The sequence below is a fragment of the Neofelis nebulosa genome, chromosome 2, assembly GCF_028018385.1.
Source record: "Neofelis nebulosa isolate mNeoNeb1 chromosome 2, mNeoNeb1.pri, whole genome shotgun sequence".
NCBI lineage: Eukaryota > Metazoa > Chordata > Mammalia > Carnivora > Felidae > Neofelis > Neofelis nebulosa.
Window position 1 is genome coordinate 73,204,788 of NC_080783.1, and position 19,710 is coordinate 73,224,497.

Consider the following 19,710-nt stretch of genomic DNA (forward strand, 5'->3'; position numbering starts at 1 on the left):
AGTGGTATGATTCAGTTACTTTATATTCTCCTATTTGTGTACTTTGGTATATTTTCTCCTTGCTGCCATTGGATTTTTGCAAACTTGCCTGTCTGATCTCACAGGTCATAGCACTGAAATACACATTCATAGCTCTTCACAGCAGCTTTTGCTCCAGCCAAGATATTTAGGCTCCTAACATTCACTTAAAATATTCTGGACTGAACCTGATAGTTCTTTTCCCATATTCTCTAATCCTTGACAGATAAAAGCCAAATAATTAGTTATATTGCCATCATTTTAGATTGACTCTTTCATCTCAAACGATGAAAATGGCTCATCAAAAAAGCATTTATAGTAATTCTCCTTTGACCTAGGATTGAAATCAGTGGAAAGTTTAAACAAATAAAGTTGGATTTCCTTCTGTTGTTTGGGGGGATATATTGTGCATTTCATTTTTGAGAGGTTAATTGACAAAATGATGGTATGAAATTCAGCAAGTATTTATGACTCTCTTATGTACCCAGGTCTCTGCCAATTGCAATAGGGCATGTAAAAGGAAGTATAAGACAGTGTGCCCTTAAAGACGTTTTGATTCTCTATCTTGATGTTCACATGATAACCTAATAATATTACAAGATCTAACATGTCTTTGCTTTCTGAATCATGAAAGAAGTATTAAGTGATATTCAGTATAGTTTTTGTGTTACTATTTGTGTTATAAAAAATGGCATTTTATAGCATACTTCCTTATATATATGTGATTTATAATTAATATTTTATGTTAACTAAGATAGACCTTTTCAGTCATTCTAGATTGATGGAATTTTACATTATTAAATACTTTTTGGCGTATGTGCTCTAGGTCACATTGAGATATTTTTCTGAGTATTCTTAGTTCATTTGGATAAATATACAGGCAAGTGAATTGTTTGGAAATGTAAAGGATGGTGAAAGATAAACATTTAGTCTTTTAGGAGAATTGGGACATATGTTTTAACTATATTTCATGAATAGATAAAGAACAAGTTAATTGGTCGATGATAGATTCCATCTGCAACTAAGAATCATTGGTAAGATGGAATGGATACATCTGCTAAAGAGAGAGTAGGAAAAAAGCGAGTAGGATAAAAGATTTTTGAATACAAGTGGCTACATAGGAAAAATGAATTGACCCCAGAATGGGATTATAGGTCAGGTGTGCTAAGGAAGTTGTATAGGGGATAGATACAGGGTAACTATGTAAAAGGCATTGTGGAATTTATGCAGATATGGGAGGATCGGGGAAACAGGGCATTCCAAGAGGCAGGAAATTCTTGAGTGAATTACAATGTATTATAAATGGAGAGGTGCCTGGGTGGCTCATTTGGTTGAGTGTCCAACTCTTGATTTTGGCTCAGGTCATGATCCCAGGGTTGTGGGATCTAGCCCTTGTCAGACTCTATGCTGAGTGTGGAGCCTGCTTGAGATTCTCTCTCTTTCTGCCCTTTAGCCCCTCCCCAGCTTGCTCTCTCTCTCTCTCTCTCTCTCTCTCTCTCTCTCTCAAAACGAAATAAATCTTAAAAAAAAAAAAAGTATGATAAATGTAAAAAGGAGTAATGGGAATTGAGGCTGGAAAAATAGATTGTAGAGATGAAAGAGAACTAGGATGTTGTTATAACTTTGTATGGATTTAGGAAAACAATTGAAACTTTGAAAGCATTTCTAATAAGCATCTCCTAGCTATAGGAGAGATGGGTGTTAAAGGTTAAATAAAGAAATTAAACTATGATTTAGGTCAATGGTTCTCATACATTTTGGTTTTAGGATTCTTTGACATTCTTAAAAGTTATTGACCTCAAAGAGCTTTTGCTTATATGGATGATATATATCATATATATGCTATATATATGATATCTATATATGATATCTATATATGATATCTATATATGATATCTATGTATATATTACATGTATATGTGTGTGTAATATATATATTACATGTATGTGTGTGTATATATATGTATATTGCTATTTACCAAAAATAAAACTGAGAAAATTCTAAAATATTTTTAATTCATTAAAAATATATACTCATTGCATGTTAAGATTTTTTTTCTTAGGAAAAATAAAAAGAGTGGCATTGTTTTACATTATTTCAAATCTCTTCAATATCTGGGCTAGCAGAAGATACATGGGTTCTCATGTCTGCTTCACATATTTCATTAGTTCTCAGAACGATGATGGCATCACCCACGATGGAACAAATACGTAGGAATTTATTCCATCTTTCTCTGCATCTCTCTTCTAATAATTTTCCTCTAGGCCTTTGGCAGAATTTGTCTTTTGTTCTACCCTACTTCTCTTGATCAACCAGATAAAACAAACATATAGCTTTTGTTCAGGAAGGAAAGATCAGTCTTCCTAATTCAAATAGGGCTGCCACTTTCCATAAATTCTCAGTTCTAGTAGGTAGGATTCCTTGGAAACCAGTTTTAAAATGCTCATTGTTGTTAGAGTTCAATAGATAAAACCCTCTTTTCTTCTTTTAAAAAATTTTTTTTTAATTTTTTTTTTTTTTAACGTTTATTTATTTTTGAGACAGAGAGAGACAGAGCATGAACGGGGGAGGGTCAGAGAGAGGGAGACACAGAATCTGAAACAGGCTCCAGGCTCTGAGCTGTCAGCACAGAGCCCAGCGCGGGGCTCGAACTCACGGACCGCGAGATCATGACCTGAGCCGAAGTCGGGCGCTTAACCAACTGAGCCACCCAAGCGCCCCTCTTTTAAAAAATTCTTAAAATGTTTATTTTTGAGAGAGAAAGAGCATGAGCGTGGGAGGGGCAGAGAAGAGAGGGAGAGAGAGAGAGAGAGAGAGAGAGAGAGAGAGAGAGAGAGAGAGAGAGAGAGAGAGAGAGAGGAGAGAGAGAGAGAGAGAGAGAGAGAGAGAATCATAAGCAGGCTCCGCACTGAAAGCAGAGCACCCAGTGTGGGACTCAAACTCATGAACTGTGAGATCATGACCTGAGCCAAAGTTGGATGCTTAATCTACTGAGCTACCCAGGTGCCCACCCTTTTCTTCTTCTTGAGTCGGAAACCAGTGACAGAGAACTACAGGACAGACTGGATGACATGTCTGTAGATTTGCAGCTGACTTGCTCACTGCTCTTGGGCAGCCAGCACCACTGCAGACTTCCCCTGCAGAGGCAGATCAGGTAAAAGAGAAAATCCAGAAGGGGCTGGGCCAAATGGCCTAATGTCTTCCCCCAAACTTTCCAGTTATCTTTCATTCTTTTTCTGCTAAGCAGGAGAGGAATAAGACCAGGAACCTTATTCCAGAAAGGCTGAGAAATGTACCCTTTCATCCAACAAGATGTTTGTTTATATTTTATCTATTTTGTAAATGTAAAGGATAGAGTTTTATTGTCATGAATTTGGAGTGGCTTTAACAAACAACCTTCTCTTGCTCAGTAATGACTAGAATAAGGCTTGAGATCACTCTTCCAAAATCATCTTTTCCCCTCTATCTCTTTACAACATTGTTTATAATCCTATAGAACAGGTCAGTACATTTAGTAGCCTAAAAGTGCATGATGGCAATTTATCAATAGATAAAGATAAAATTAGATATTGCATTGCTTTAAATTAGATGTCTTGTGAAAGCTTTAATGAAATATGAATGGCCATGTCATCTGCCTTATGTGTTTTTAGGCTAAAACCATCCCCATTATGAATCAATTTTAATGTTAATAATACATTCATGGGGGATGATGTTCTAGGAAGTAAAATGCAAAAAGTTGGGTTTTGGGATCACATAGAACTAGTTTTCATCCCAGTCCTGCCATTTACTAGCTGTGTGACCTTGAACAGTTTCTAATTCCATATCTTATCTCAATTTCATTTCTCTGAATTATAAAATAGAGAAAATAATAACACTTTCCTCATAAGATTGTTATGAAGCTTAAATAAGAAAATGCTGGGGGCACCTGGGTGGCTCAGTCAGTTCAATGTCTGACTCTTAGTTTCTGCTCAGGTCATGATCTCCTGGTTCATGAGATTGAGGCCCGTGTCAGGCTCTGCACTGATGTGGGATTCTCTCTCTCCCTGTCTCTCTGCCCCTCCTCTGCTGTGTGCTCTCTCTCTCAAAATAAATAAAAAAAAAAAAAAAAAAAAAGAAAATTCCAGCAAAGCATTATTTATTTTGGGGGCATAATAATTGTTTATTAAACATTATATTATTTTTTGTGTAATATAAAACATTGTGCAGTTATATAACATTTTACTTCCTCATTTTCTGACTTCTGCTTGAAGTTTCAACCGTTGGCCTATACTGAGGGGTATTATAAAATAAATGTTTGAAATTAACCATGTGTCTTTGAAACAGTTGTTGAGGACTTTTTGTCATAGTATCCTCTCTGTAAACACCTTGGGGAAAATAGTTCTTTCAGGTCTCAGTCTGAGGAATTGATGTCTCTTTTCCAAACTTTGAGTTTGTGTTTCTACATTTTTTTTAATTGCTAAAGAAGCTCAGAACCAAACTTGCAGCCCTCCTGTGGCAAGGTGGACTGGATTTTATGACGTATATTTTTATTTTTAATCTTTATCTTTATTTTTTCTTCCCCACCTCATCTTTGTATTCTCTTCGTCTCCAGTTTCCTCATATAATTTTTACCTTGTTTTTGCTGCATCTTGTAAGAGACTTCAAATACTTTATGAGTGAGAAGAAACATAGATAATTACCCCTCCCTTTTTTTTTTTTTTTTTGAGAGAGAGAGAGAGAGAGAGCAAGCGAGCATGATTAGGTGAGGGGCAGAGAGAATCCTAAGCAGGTTCCACATTCAACACCGAGTCCAATGAGGGGCTTGATCTCACAACCCAGAGATCATGAACTGAGCCGAAATCAAGAGTCAGATGTTTAACTCACTGAGCCACTAGGCACCCCCATGGGTAAATATATTTAAAATTAAAATGCTTGAGTGTAAAATAAATCTTTAAAACTTAGGAACACACTTGACCTAAAGAAATGTTGGTAATTTCATTTGATTAGGGTTGTTTTTTTTTTTTGTTTTTTTTTTTTTTTTTTGCCATTGTATAAAGCTAGTTTAGATTAAAATGCTTTGGTGATTTCTGATATGGGTGGCTGTACATCATAATGTCACTGATCACCCATGAGTCTATGTATGCTCTTCAATATCAAACACATAACAATATGTATTATTGCTCTCACCCAGTAACTGTCTAGATATAATTGATATGTTGTCTTGTAGTCTTGAGTGAGTGGAGTTGAGGTTTTAGAGTGCCACAAAACTGAAGGAATGCAGTATCAAAAGGCTTGAAAACTAATACTTCCTTTTATAAGGAAACCTGGGCGTAAAGTGACAGGGCAGATTGTGGTGGAATGTAGATATGAAAAGTTGGGGAAAGAGTTACATAAAGCAGGCAGGAAATGTATAACCAGGGGCACCAGACAATTGGACTTCTTGTTCAGTGTTGGTTCAGGTTCAATTTAGGGAATATTTTGAGGTTTTATATTGCTTGAGTGATTTCAAAGTATTTTATTTTGTGTCTGTTTACAGTGGTTCTGTTATTCTCCTGGTCTTTCCAACTCAAATCTCAAATATTAAAAACTATTATTTTTTTCCTAACTCTAATTTCCTTCCACTAAATGTAATCAGCTATCAAATCCTATGGTATCTTTCTTTGAATCCCATTAGTCAAATTAGAGGTTATAGGAGGTGAGTTGACAATCTTTTCTATCTTCCTAAGTCCACACATCTTCATTCATAATTTCTATTCTTCTCGGTTGGATGTTTAGACTCTTAGGAGATCTTAATGTTTGGCCTTTTGCTTCTCAGATTCACTTTTTTTTTTTTTTTTTTTTTTACCTCAGTATCAAGTGAACCTATTCCATTGCCTTCATGGCTGACTATCTGTTGCCTACAGGATTGCCTACATTTCTTGGGTACTTTGTATTTTTGTTCTAGTCTACATTTTCGGCCTTATTTCATGCTGTTCTCGTATGTGAACTCTTGCTTGTTGCCCTTATTTCTGTCTTCCCAATATAAGATGCTCATAAAGATTACTAATGATGATCCAACTTTTCAAGTGCTATAGTATTAGGATGAGTCAGTTTTAATTGCACTACGTGTAGTTAAGAAGGTGGAATTTCCGGGGCACCTGGGTGGCTCAGTCGGTTAAGCGTCCGACTTCGGCTCGGGTCATGATCTCGTGGTATGTGAGTTCGAGCCCCGCGTCCAGCTCTGTGCTGACTGCTCAGAGCCTGGAGCCTGTTTCAGATTCTGTGTCTCCCTCTCTCTCTGACCCTCCCCTGTTCATGCTCTGTCTCTCTCTGTCTCAAAAATAAATAAATGTTAAAAAAAAAAAAATTAAAAAAAAAAGAAGGTGGAATTTCCTTTTAGTTTTCTTTTTTAAGCTGCTCAGAAGTAAAAGTTTTCCCTAAGAATTTTATATATTCTGATAATCATACCTTGTACCTTGAGGAATTTAGGACTCAATAAGAGTATCCACAAGTTATGTTTAGTATATATGTACTCAAATAATGTTAGCTGCTAATTAATATTTTCAGTGTTTTTTGGCTGGAATTTAACATTTAATGCTGTAACTGTTTTTTACATCCAGAAAGCATTCTGTGTGCTTCCCACTTTCTTGTATTTTATTTTACATTTGAACATTTAAAGTGTAATTCTTATTTTGAACTTGTAACAAAGATTCTGCAGTCAAAATCCATCCTCTACCCTGGATAACTTACACTAAACAAGGAATTTTAAGCCCTCCAGTAGGTATGACTCCTGTGGTCTCTTATCAGCTATCTTTTAATAATAATAGCTATAAATATTATTAAAGTTGTACAGGCATTAGTAACACTTATATTGTTGTATTATCTTACCTTGTAGCATATATCATGGTGTAGCATATAGCATATATATAGCATCATATATATTTTTAAAGAGGGAAGATACTATGCAGAAACACATTTATCTATTGTTAATTATGTACTTTGTTACAATGTTTGCATTTTTATTTGTTTGATGATTTTCTTTTTACCACCAGAATAATCCCAGATGGCTGTTTTTAAATTTATACTATTAAAAGAAACCTTGCAGAGCTCATACCAAGTTTAGAATTACAGTTTTCAGAAATGAGTCACAAGACGTGTGTGTGTGTGTGTGTGTGTGTGTGTGTGTGTGTGTAGAGAGAGAGGTTGGTAATTAAGTCATGGCTATATTAATGATAAAGAACAATGATGTTTGAAACAAAAACCAAGTAACAAGTATAGTTTACCGTTGAACAACATGGGTTTGAACTGCATGGGTTTACTTATATGCAGTTTTTTTGGTACAGTGCAGTATTTTCTCTTAAGATTTTCTTAACATTTTATTTTTTCTAGCTTTATTGTAAGAATACAGTATAGAATACATATAACATACACAATATGTGTTAATCAACTATTTGTTGTTGGTAAAGCTTCCAGTCAACAGGAGGCTTAGTAGTAGTTAAGTTTTTGAAGAGTCAAAAGTTATACGTGGATTTTCTTTTTTCTTAAATGAAATTTGAATTGTAGCTCATAGTATCATTTTTGACAAGGATATTTTTGTGATTCATACATGTATTTATGCATATATACATATAGCTAGATATACATTTGCACAGTTTTTATTTTTAAATTTTTGTTTTTTATTTCAAGTCTTTATTTAAATTCTAGTTAGAAATTAACATATATGGTAATATTGGTTTCAGGTGTAGAATTTAGTGATTCATCACTTACATATAACAACCAGTGCTCAACACAAGTGCCCTCCTTAATACCCATCACCCATTTAGCCCATCCCCTGCCCACCTCCCTCCATCAACCCTCAGTTTGTTCTCTATTGTTAAGTCTTTTATGGTTTGCTTTCTTCTCTCTCTCTGTCTCTCTTTTCCTTTCCCCTATGTTCATCTGTTTTGTTTCTTAAATTCCATATATGGGTAAAAATCCTATGGTATCTGTCTTTCTCATACATAGATTTTCAACTGCATGGGGAAGAGGAGAATCAGTGCTCCTATCCCTTCATTGTTTGAGGGTCAATTATAAATAGCTTTCCCTTATAGTGGTTTTTCCCTTTGAGTTATTAACTTGATATGGGATTATGTCTTATTTATACATCATAAATGCTTACTCTGTTTATGGCTAGATGGTATAAATAGCATATACTAGTGTTAATAAAGTATTAATAAACAGTATTTAATAAAGTTTATAATTTTCTGAAAAATTTTATATGTGGCATGTAGTCTTTTGAATAAAAGTTCATACATAGGAACAAAAAGCTTGCATTCTAAATGTTTGTATATCAGTATCTCAGCCTTTTCTAAAAAAGTTATTTAAATGATTTAAAAATATTAATAACTACCTGGTTTTTATAGAACTTCTCACCCATAATTTCCTTTTTCTTTTAAAGATCAGTGGATAAATCTGTCATAGTGTATGATACTGTAAGTATTTCAAAATCTTGCATGTGCGATATGCGTAAATTATGTTTATTAGGGTACTGAACTTCAAGTTTTGTTAGGCAAGATGGATAAAATACTTTCTTTTCTTTTTAGAGTGCCTAAGAATATACATTTTCAAAAGTGCTAAGATAGTTATGCAAGTTATTGGTTCTGGGACAGGCCCTTAAATATTTCAGTAATGATTTTAAGATGGATAGATGTCTAAGATAGATGATTAATCTGATCAAAGAAAATACAGATTTAAAGAGCACCAATATCCAAAAAAAACAAAAAAACAACAAAAAAAAACCACTTCAAATTGATTTTTCTTAAATTTTTATACCAGGTTTCCATAATAGCAAAGAATGAATATTTACCCCAGGGTTGTGGATGGGTGTGCTGAAAGTGGCCTACCACTGGTAGAGATCTGGCTGGCTTTAGAGACTGATAGAAGGAAGAGTAAGTTTTAATAGACTTGGGAAAATGGCAGTTTTTGGTAGAGCCATAGGAATAAAGACCGAGTTGCATGAGTATGAAAAAAAAATGAACATTTTACATGTAGCAAAGATGTGGTTGATGAAAATATTCTTCAAGAGAAATCCATGTTGAATGGAGACTTACAATGATGGAATTCAGGCTGCAGCGTGTTAGCAAATGAACCAGAGATGTTAATCATCAAAGTGTAGTCGGTCAAGCAAGGAATCTAAACTAGTCTTCTATGTGGGAATTCAAATCGCGGAGTGCTCTGGCAGGAGATGGAAAAGAATACAAACTGGGTGAAGTAGATCCTGAATGTTTCTCAACAAATTTGCTTAAGATTTTACATTCACAAGAATAGCTAGAACACTAAACTTCCTCCATAAAATATGTATATGATTCTCAGCTAAATACAACTAATTGTACATTTGAAACTAATATAACACTGTTAATTACACTTCACTTTTTAAAAATTAATAAATACATCTAGATGCTAGATGGCCAGCTAAGTGTACTCAAAATCTAAGTGACTAATTTCTCTTCACCGGTCCTGCAGTTGGGTACAAGTCAAATGCCATAGCAAAAATACAGGTCATTTCATGTAATAGATGTTTAGGCTACTGTTAGTAAATTCAAAACCATCAGCAGAAGCCCAGGATCTATTATACTAAAAATTTCTAGGAGGATGGTCAGCAGACAACAGTGCTAATTACTGAGAGTGAAATAAGTACCTGATAATATTATTAGTTATAGAGGCTGTTCTCTTTTTTTTGGGTAAAGTTTCAACTTACATTAGTGACTAATTATAATACTGGTATCATATAAACTATTTATGTCAAATGAGCCTTTATCAGTAACTTTACTCCTGCCTGAGTAAACATAAAGCTGTTTTTATTGTTTTTCAGAATACTGAGAATATACTTCACACATTGACTCAGCACACCAGGTCTGAACTTAACCTCATTTTGTATTAATATAATAAAAAAATTAGTCTGAGGATACATAATAGTTGTTTTTATTAACTAGGTATGTCACAACTTGTGCCTTTGCACCCAATATCCTTTTACTTGCTACTGGTTCAATGGACAAAACAGTGAACATCTGGCAATTTGATCTGGAAACACCTTGCCAAGGTTAGTAAGGGCATCATATTTAACCCAGTTCAATCCCATTCACCATTAAATTAAAAAATCCTGTAATTTTTGGGGGCACCTGGGTGGCTCAATCAGTTAAGTGTCATGATCTCATGGTTCACGAGTTTGAGGCCCAAGTCAGGCTCTGTGCTGACAGCTCGATGCCTGGAGTCTGCTTCAGATTCTGTCTCCCTCTTGCTCTCTGCCCCTCCCCCATTCACACTCTGTCTTTCTCTTTCAAAAATAAAAAAACATTAAAAAAAATTTTTTTTAAATCACGTGAATTTTTAACAAATTACTCACTTTGCTTTTTCTCAATATGAAGTGTATATCCGAATGTATAATTTAAAAATAATTTTAGGGAATCTAGTGTTTCAAGTAGTTTATATATGTTAAAGCTGTTGGTAAATCCTTTTAGGAGCACATTCATGGAAATCATACCTCCCAATTTTTTTATAAGCTATTTATTTGTATGCATACTGTTTTTTCAGATAAATATAGCCTGAGAACAAAATAGAAAGCAGAGTTTTACTTTGTTCGTTTTATTTTTGGCCTCATCAAGCAATGTTGACACATAATTTAGGAATTTTACTTTTATTACTGTCAGAATTAACCGAATAGTGGTGCTGATATGCAGACGATAGAGCAGAGTACTTTTGCTGATATGAATTTTATATAATAAAAAATTGTTTTTCTAGACTGAAAAGTTCCAAGAGAGTAGTATTTAACATAGTATTAAATAATATTGTAACTGTACATAGTGTTATTTGATTTTTTTGAAATTTCTTAAAAGGTTGTTAAAACACAGCTTTAAGGAAATTTTATTTAGTTTTTAATTCTCAGTGAGAATATTCATAAAGGCAATACTTTCCTTCATTGTTATTTTACCTGCCTTTCTGTTTGTGGGTTTGTTTTTAAGCAAGGAGCACAGAAGACGAGTTGAAGCAATTTCCTGAAGACTGGTCAGAGGATGATGTTTCAGTGTGGCTTTGTGCCCAAGGTTTAAATGACCTTGTTGGTATTTTCAAAATGAATAACATTGATGGAAGAGAATTGTTGAATCTCACCAAAGAAAGTCTGGCTGATGATTTGAAAATTGGTAAGATTAGTGGAAGATGGGCATTCTTAAAAGCGACTTTTAATAATTTACTCTGAAATTGGTTTCAGTTGTATTAATGCTTTCCTCTTACTGTTCTGGCACAGTAATTATGCTGGTATATTTCTTTGTAGAGAAGGATTATGTAGGTTAGATTATGGAAAAGAAATGTTATGTGGTATTTCTTTAAGTAACTAAAGCCACCATGTAATTAATTTTCAAAATGTATTTATTTTAGAAATTGAGATGTAATTCACATGATAAAACTCACCCTTTTATAAGTGTACAATGCAGTGATTTTTAGTATATCCACAGAGTTGTATAGCCATCACCACTGTCTAATCACACAACATTTTCATCCCTTCAAAAAGAAACCCCATGCTCATGAGCGGTCACTCCTCTTTCCCTTTCTTTCTAGCTCCTGGCAACCACTAATCTGCATTTTGTCTCTAAGGATTTGCCTCTTCTTGACATTTCATAGAAATGGAATCATACAATATGCTGCCTTTTCTGGCTTAGCATGTTTTCAGAGTTCATCCATGCTATAGCATATATTAGTGCTTCATTTCTTCTTACGACTAATATTTCACAGTATAAATTTATCACTTTTTGCTATCCATTTATCAGTTGATTGAATTTAGATTGTTTCCATTTTTGACTATTGTGAATAATGCTGCTCTGAACATTTGTGTACACGCTTTTGTGTAGTATCTGTTTGCAGTTTTCTTGGGTGTATAATTGGGAGTGGAATTCGTGGGTCATATAGTAACTCTGTGCTTACATTTGAGGAACTGCCAGACTATTTCCAAAGCAGCTGTGCTATTTTATGTTCTTACCAGCTATATATGAGAATTTCAGTTTCTCTTCTTTTCTTTTTTTTAAATTTTCTTTAATGTCTGTATATTTTAGAGAGAGAGAGAGAGACAGTCAGTGCATGCAGGGGAGTGGCAGAGAGAGAGGGAGACACAGAATTTGAAGCAGGCTTCAGGCGCTGAGCTGTCAGCACAGAGCCCCTGATGCGGGAGTTCAACTTGTGAACCGGGGATCATGACCTGAGCCAAAATCAGACACTTAACTGACTGAGCCACCCAGACACCCCAAGAATTTCGATTTCTCCACATCCTCATCAACATGTGTTTTTTTAATTATAGCCATCCTAGTGGTTTCTCATTATGATTTCAGTATACATTTCCTGATGACTGGTGATGTTGAACATCTTTCCATATGCTTGTTAGCTATTTGTAGATCTTCTTTGTGGAAATGTCTATTAAGATCCTTTGGCCATTTTAAAAACTGGGTTATTTGTCTTTTTATTATTTTTTATATAAATTTGGGTATGAGGCTCTTATTAGATATGTGATTTGGAAATATTTTCTCCCTTTCTGTAGGTTAGCCTTATACTTGCTTGATAGTGCCCTTTGAAGCACAGAAATTTAAAAATTTTGATGAAGTCTAATTTATCTTTTTTCCTGTTGTTGCTTAGGCTGTAGGTGTCATACCTAATAAACTATTGCCTAATTCTAAGTCTCAAAGATTTAAACCTGTTTTTCTTCTATGAATTTATACGTCTAGCTCCTACATTTAGGTGTGTGATCAATTTTGACTTAATTTTTGGATATGGTATGAGTATAGGGGTCCAGCTTCACTTTTTCAGATGTCGATATCCAGCTGCTGTCCTAGCACAATTTGTCGAAAAGACTATTCTTGCCTTTTGGGATTGTCTTGGCACCCTTGTTAAAAATCAATTGACCACAAATGTGAGGATTTATTTCTGGACTCTCAATTCTATCATTGACATATTTGTCGATTCTTACACTCACACTGTCTTAATTACTGAAGCTTTGTAGTAGGTTTTGAAATTGAAACGTGTGGGTCCTCTTTTTTTTTTTCTTCTTCAAGATTGGTTTTGTTTTTCTGGGTCCCTTGCATTTCCATATGAATTTTAGAATCAACTTGTCAATTTCTGTTTAAAATCAGGTGGATTTATTTAATTAACTAATTTATTTATTTTTAAGTTTTAATTTAAATTCCTGTTAACACAGTATAATATTAGTTTCAGGTATACAATATAGTGACTCAACATTTCCATACAACACCTGGTGCTCATCAGAAGTGCACTCCTTAAAAAGCCACTTATTTTGCTGTTGCATGGGTGGCTCAGTTAAGTGTCCAACTCTTTTTTTTTTTTTAATTTTTAATGTTTATTTTATTTTTGAGAGACAGAGAGCACAAACTGGAGAGGAGCAGAGAGAGAGAGGGAGACACAGAATCCAAAGCAGGCTCCAAGCAGCTCTGAGCTATCAGCACAGAGCCTGACGTGGGGCTCAGACTCATGAACCACCAGATCGTGACCTGAGCTGAAGTTGGACAGTTAACTGACTGAGCCACCCAGGTTCCCCCAAGTGTCCAACTCTTGATTTCAGCTCAGGTCATGATCTCGTGGTTTGTGAGTTTGAGCCCCGCATCAGGCTCTGAGCTGACAGTGCAGAGCCTGCTTTGGATTGTGTTTCCCTCTCTCTGTGCTCCTCCCCCACTTGCTCTTTATCAAAAATAAACATTAAAAAAAAGCCAATTTTGATAGGGCTTATATTGAATCTGTGAATTAATTTGGGGATTATTGTCATCTTAAGTTTTCCAATCCATAAGCACAGGACGTTTTTCAGTTTATTCAGGTCTTCTTCATTTCTTTTAAATTTTTTTTTTTTAACGTTTATTTATTTTTGAGACAGAGAGAGACACAGCATGAACGGGGGAGGGGCAGAGAGAGAGGGAGACACAGAATCGGAAGCAGGCTCCAGGCTCTGAGCCATCAGCCCAGAGTCCGACGCGGGGCTCGAACTCACGGACCGCGAGATCGTGACCTGAGCCGAAGTCGGACGCTTAACCGACTGAGCCACCCAGGCGCCCCTCTTCATTTCTTTTAAAAATGCTTTGTCATTTTCAGTATACAAGTCATTTTTCCTTAAGTGTATAATTCAGTGGTTTTTAGTGTATTCATAGAGTTTTATAACCATCAACAACACTATCTATTTTCAGAACATTTTTATCCCCTCAAAAGAACCCCATTCTCTCTCCCTAGCCTCTGGCAACCACTAATCTACTTTGTCTTTATGGATTTGTCTGTTTGGGATATTTCTTGTAAGTGGAACCATACAGTAGGTGCCCTTTGTATCTGGCTTCTTCTATGTAACATAATGCTGTCAAGGTTCATCCATGTTTTGTATGTGTAAGTGCTTCAATATGTAAGGTTTCCAGTTTCTTCACCTCTTTCTCAGTACTTGTTATTACCTGTCACCTTGATTATAGCCACCCTTGTAGATGTGAAGTGGTATTAGATTGTGGTTTGGGTTTGTGTTTACCTAATTATATGGAGTATTTTTTCAAGTTCTTATTGGCCATTTATGTATCTTCTTCAGAGAAATGTCTGAGAATTAAAATTGTTAAAAATATTTTTAAACTGGTTTATTTGTCTTTAAGTTGTTGAGTTGTAAGAGTTGTTTATTATGTTCTGGAGACTAGATCCTTATCAAAAATAGTTTGAAGTCTTTTGTTTTTATTTTTTTATTTTTTACGTTTATTTTTGACAAACAGAGTGAGACAAAGCTTGAGTGGGGGGAGGGGCAAAGAGAGAAGGAGACACAGAATCTGAAGCAGGCTCCAGGCTCTGAGCAAGCTGTCAGCACAGAGCCTGATGCTGGGCTTGAACCCACGAACTGTGAGATTGTGACCTGAGCCAAAGTCGGGTGCTCAACCGACTGAGCCACCCAGGCGCCCCTAGTTTGAAGCCTTAATGTCATTCTGTAATAAAACTAATAACCGGACACTACTATTAACATGCTATAATGAAATCCTACTGAGAAAGCATAGAAAATAGGATATCCTTAGTGAGATTTATTGTTAATGAAGAGTCAAATAACAAAAAAAAAAATATTAAAACCATTTTGGAGTATAGTGTTATACTTTCCTTATATGGTAAATATAGCATATGAGTGTATTTAAATCTCTTGAAATCTTACGGCCTTTAAAAAGTTAACATAATGATGATTTGTGAAAATACTTAGGGTCAGATGGTTTTGTACTCCGGCCATATTATGAGAGCTATTTTTGTATTTCTAATGACTTATTGCCTTTATAATTTATTCTTTCCTCCTGAAAGTTGGTAACAGAGTGCAGGGTTGTTTGTTTGTTTGTTTTTCTGCTGATTTTTGCATCTTCATTAGTTGATTTATTATTACTCTCTCACAATAAATCTTAACAGTACCTTATTTAGAAGCACTTAACACTATAAAACAATAATTTCAGATTTCAACAAAGGATGTTTGAAAACAAAAGAAGCATAGTAAAAACAATAGGAATAGAATTCTATTCTGATAGATAAATAAATAATATGAAATTCTTATAGGATTTAATTAATGATTTGAGATAGTTTTTGAAGGATGAGTCCCAGGATTAGTAGTTACAATCATTTTAAACTTCAGTGAAATAAGTTTCAGAACTATCAGGTCAGGCCCAAGCCAAAATTGAAATATAATTTAACTTCTATAGTGGTCTAATAGTGGAATTAGGAAAATTATTATTATGAATGGAGACAAAAATGTTAACATTTTCTAGTAAATAAGGAATCTATTCTGTGTGTTTAAGATTTGGAAAGTTGGCAAATTAAACAGAATAAATTAGTAAATGGGCTAGGGCATTTATTTTTTCACATAATTCTACAGTATTTGAAAGTTTTTATAGAATTATAAAGAATTATAAAGGATCAAGAAGTTAACTTTAATCTTCTACAAGTACTACTTTAAGCTACAGTGAATTTCTTTTAGTCTTGAATTTTAAGAAAAGCAGATTCTTAAGATAGTATATTGGCATAATAGAGAATTGAAATTGAGTCTAAAGAAAAAATGTGCTAAGAGGCAAACTGATGAGTAAATGATAATGAATTTTATTCTTTAGATGCATAACTCTCTTACTTGCTTTTGACTTGTGATACAATTGTTAGAACAGTTCCTAAGTCAACGCGAGTAAATAGGAATTTGTGTATTCGTCATACGGAGGAATTGTGCAGTAAAGCACATTGGGGTGTTAGAGACCAAAGTATGTGTATCTATTATGTTTGACACTTAAGTTACTTTTAAGGAATCAAGCAGTCTATGAAATTTTCTAGTGAGCCTTTTATAAATATATAATAAAGGAACTTTCTATAGACTTGAATATCTGCTGGAGTTTGATGCTTTAATCTAGGATAACCATCCTTTCTTAGGATTGTGTTAATGGAAACCAGGGTATACTAGCCAGTTGTAACTAGAAGATAACTCTTTATATTTAGTCCCATGTTTGCATAAGAAATGTCCAGACAGATTACAGGTACAAAAGATCCTTGACGTTGAGAGAGAGAGCTGTCTTAAGACATTTGTGAATCCACGAATTTGTGAACTCCACTATAGTATTTAATCTCTCATTCAAAAGTCATTAAGTATGACTTTTATCACATCTCGCTTCTGAGATGTGATAGTAGGCAAGCAGTAAATCTGGCCACATGACTTTCATCTGCACCTTGGCTTCAGTTTATGTTTGGGTCTCAGAAATTTTAAATTGCTGCCTGCCTTGGAGTGTGGAATTGCTGTAGATGATATAGTGGTAGAAACCTGGAATGACAAATGCTGAAGAACTCTTCTATATCATGTCAGTCCTTACACCTACATTCAAATAATTATCAATCATAGAGTCCTAATTGGGAATGAAGTTTTTTCAAAAGGCTTCCTCTACTGTTTGCTCCTGTCTTTCCAAGAAACCATAAAGCACATGAGACATTTTTATCATTTTCTAGCTTAAAATTATAATATGAAATTGTTCAATCAGATGCTTTTTCAAACTTTATGCAGCAACTGAACATCCTTAGATTTTGAGTTTCTTCAATTCCTAGAACTACTTCCTTATGTAGATTTTCATTTGTTGCCTAAGTGAACTATCATGAACTACTGGAACATTCACTGTTTTGTTGTTGTTATACACGATTAAAGTGACACAGTCCCTTTAGTTCTGGTCTAGTTACTGTGAGCCTGTGCATGGACCTGCTGCTGGACTGGGCAGTTCAGTTGCTGCTCTTGAATTGGCCCACCACACTTTCCAGTGGGAACTTGTGGGCATTTGGGGAGGGGGGGCTCCTTTCCTCAGGCCGGTCAGATGTCCTGTTACTTCCTTCCACACAGGTGTCAACCACAGGTCTGTGGAGGTTGGTGGTTTGTCCTCGCCTGCTTATACGGTGGAGTTTGTGAGACGCCTCGCCACTTTACTTTGTTGCGGAGATTGTCTGTGGGATTTGATTTTGCTCTCTCACTCTTTTTTTATGTGGCGATTCGGAGAAATTAAAAAACTATACTGCTTCTACCACCGACTTATCCAAATCCTTTTGAAAAAAATCCCTACTTGTATCTATCATCATGTTTCCCTTTTCTTTTCCTATCGTTTGTACGTCTTTGTTTTCCCTTGACCATTCTAGTCAGGAGTTGGTTTTTTTTTTTTTAATAGTTTTTTTTAAAAAATATGTTTTTGTTGTTCTGTTCTTTCCTGAGAAACTGGCTTCTGGTTTTGTTGTTCTCTCTCTGGGCAGTGGAGAGGTGATGGAGTGACCAGCCTGATGAGCTGTGTTTCTTAGTTCTGGGCGACAGCTCTGTCTTGTTATGGTGCCTCCAGCCATTGCTGGCCTTGCTGCTTCAGCAGTGATCCATACAGGACACAGCTGGTAGAGAGAACAGTAGAGGTATCAAGGTCTCTCTTCCATTCATGTACACATATCTCTGCTGTAAGTGGCCATCTTCCATCCCTCACTCTGGAACCCAGTTACCTCTATTTTCTTAGGGGCTTTTCAGAGTTTTGTTTTATATCTTTGGTTGTTATTTGTGTGTAGGCTCCATCAGTTCTCAATTATGTAGCATTTTCAGGGTTGGAGAAGAGAGTACAGGAATTGTTGTCCTATTTAACTTGACATCTTATTAAGAACCACATGCCTTTTCAGAGTTACAATAAATATATCCAGATAGTTCCCATTACCCATACTAAGGGTTTACTAGCCATCAGCTGGTAAGGGTCTTTTCTTCCTGAGCAATTAAATTTAATAACACCCACTCCCAACCCCCAGTCACAAAAGGAGATATTTGTTTCTGGCTAAGCTCTGGGGATATCACTTGGTAATTGCTTCCCTGAGGGCAAAGTGATCTGATTCCATTTTTAAATGACATTAAAATTGGACACGGATAACACCCAATTTAACTTTTCCTTATCTGGGGGCATTTTGAAATAGGTTTTCTGTGTTCTCTATTATAAAAATCATAAGCATTCTAAATATTAGCACCCATATTTTTGACAGGGAAATATATATTTTTCATAATATTAAATGCTTCTATATCTTTTTCTTGTATGTTGTATAACTATCCCTTTAAATGAGATGACTTCTAATTGTAAACATGTTGTGGTACTTTTAAAAAACTGTTTAAAAACTCTTCAATTTGGTTTCGGTGAATTACATAGGAAAGAATTCCTAGGAAAGCAGTGCCGTAGTCCCTAAGAGGCAGGTGGCTGCTAGGTTGACTTGCCACACTTCCGTAGATTGTGGGCAATGAATCCGAATAGATTTAAACAGTGTATTCCTCAGGGCACAGCAAGCAGCATGAGCTTCAAGGTTTTTCTTTCCCCCCGAAGTCTTGTGAGGGCAGTTTGTGTCTGTGTCATAGCGGAGATACCCTGAGCTCACGAAACTCTTTCATCTTTTGAGGGGATTGCTAGCAAACCTAGCCCAAGTGTCATTTTATCTTTGTACCTATCAGAGAACAAATCTGCCCTCTGACTGGGAGGGACACAAATTACTGCAAAAAAATCATCATAAGGGGTGTATAAACACCCTGAAGAATTGCCTCCCAACAAAATAAAAAGCTGATTTGGCTTTTCATGAAAACTGTGAGGTGTTGGGAAATGTAATTTTTTTCTTCTACCCACCCCCCTACCTTCACATGTCTCTGTCTAAAGTAGAACTGTCACTGGGGCACCTGGGTGGCTCAGTCGGTTAAGCGTCCGACTTCGGCTCACGTCATGATCTCGCGGTCCGTGAGTTTGAGCCCCGCGTCGGGCTCTGTGCTGACCGCTCAGAGCCTGGAACCTGCTTCAGATTCTGTGTCTCCCTCTCTCTCTGACCCTCCCCCGTTCATGCTCTGTCTCTGTCTCAAAAATAAATAAACGTTAAAAAAAAATTAAAAAAAATAAAGTAGAACTGTCAGTTCTAAAAAGGTAAACAGCTAATAACACTAAACCTCCTACAATTAATTACTCTCAACTTCCAGAAGCTGAAAATGAAGGTAGTTTTTAAAACTTGATAAAGTAAAAATGCAAATGAGTGAGTTTAACTTGTGTGTACTGTCTGGGACAAACAGATGAGCTTCATGATTGTGTTTCATATGAGATCGGCCAATAATATTTCCAATTTCAAAAATGTTTTACATATAAGATGGAATTTTTCCATTATTAAACTGAAGATGTTTAAAAATTGTTCTTAGGAAATTTTTTGCTTAA

General features: G+C 35.4%; 1 protein-coding gene across 5 annotated transcripts in view; it reads left to right on the plus strand.

Moving 5' to 3' along the window:
- WDSUB1 (WD repeat, sterile alpha motif and U-box domain containing 1) overlaps positions 1–19,710 on the plus strand; it is a 51,817-nt gene that overhangs the window by 12,335 nt on the left and 19,772 nt on the right. For all 5 annotated transcript variants that reach the window (XM_058694697.1, XM_058694703.1, XM_058694681.1 and 2 more), the window contains 4 exons: positions 8,415–8,448; positions 9,828–9,868; positions 9,949–10,055; positions 10,975–11,154. In XM_058694697.1, the coding sequence (XP_058550680.1) occupies positions 8,415–8,448; positions 9,828–9,868; positions 9,949–10,055; positions 10,975–11,154 (362 nt within the window). The remainder of the gene's footprint in view (positions 1–8,414; positions 8,449–9,827; positions 9,869–9,948; positions 10,056–10,974; positions 11,155–19,710) is intronic.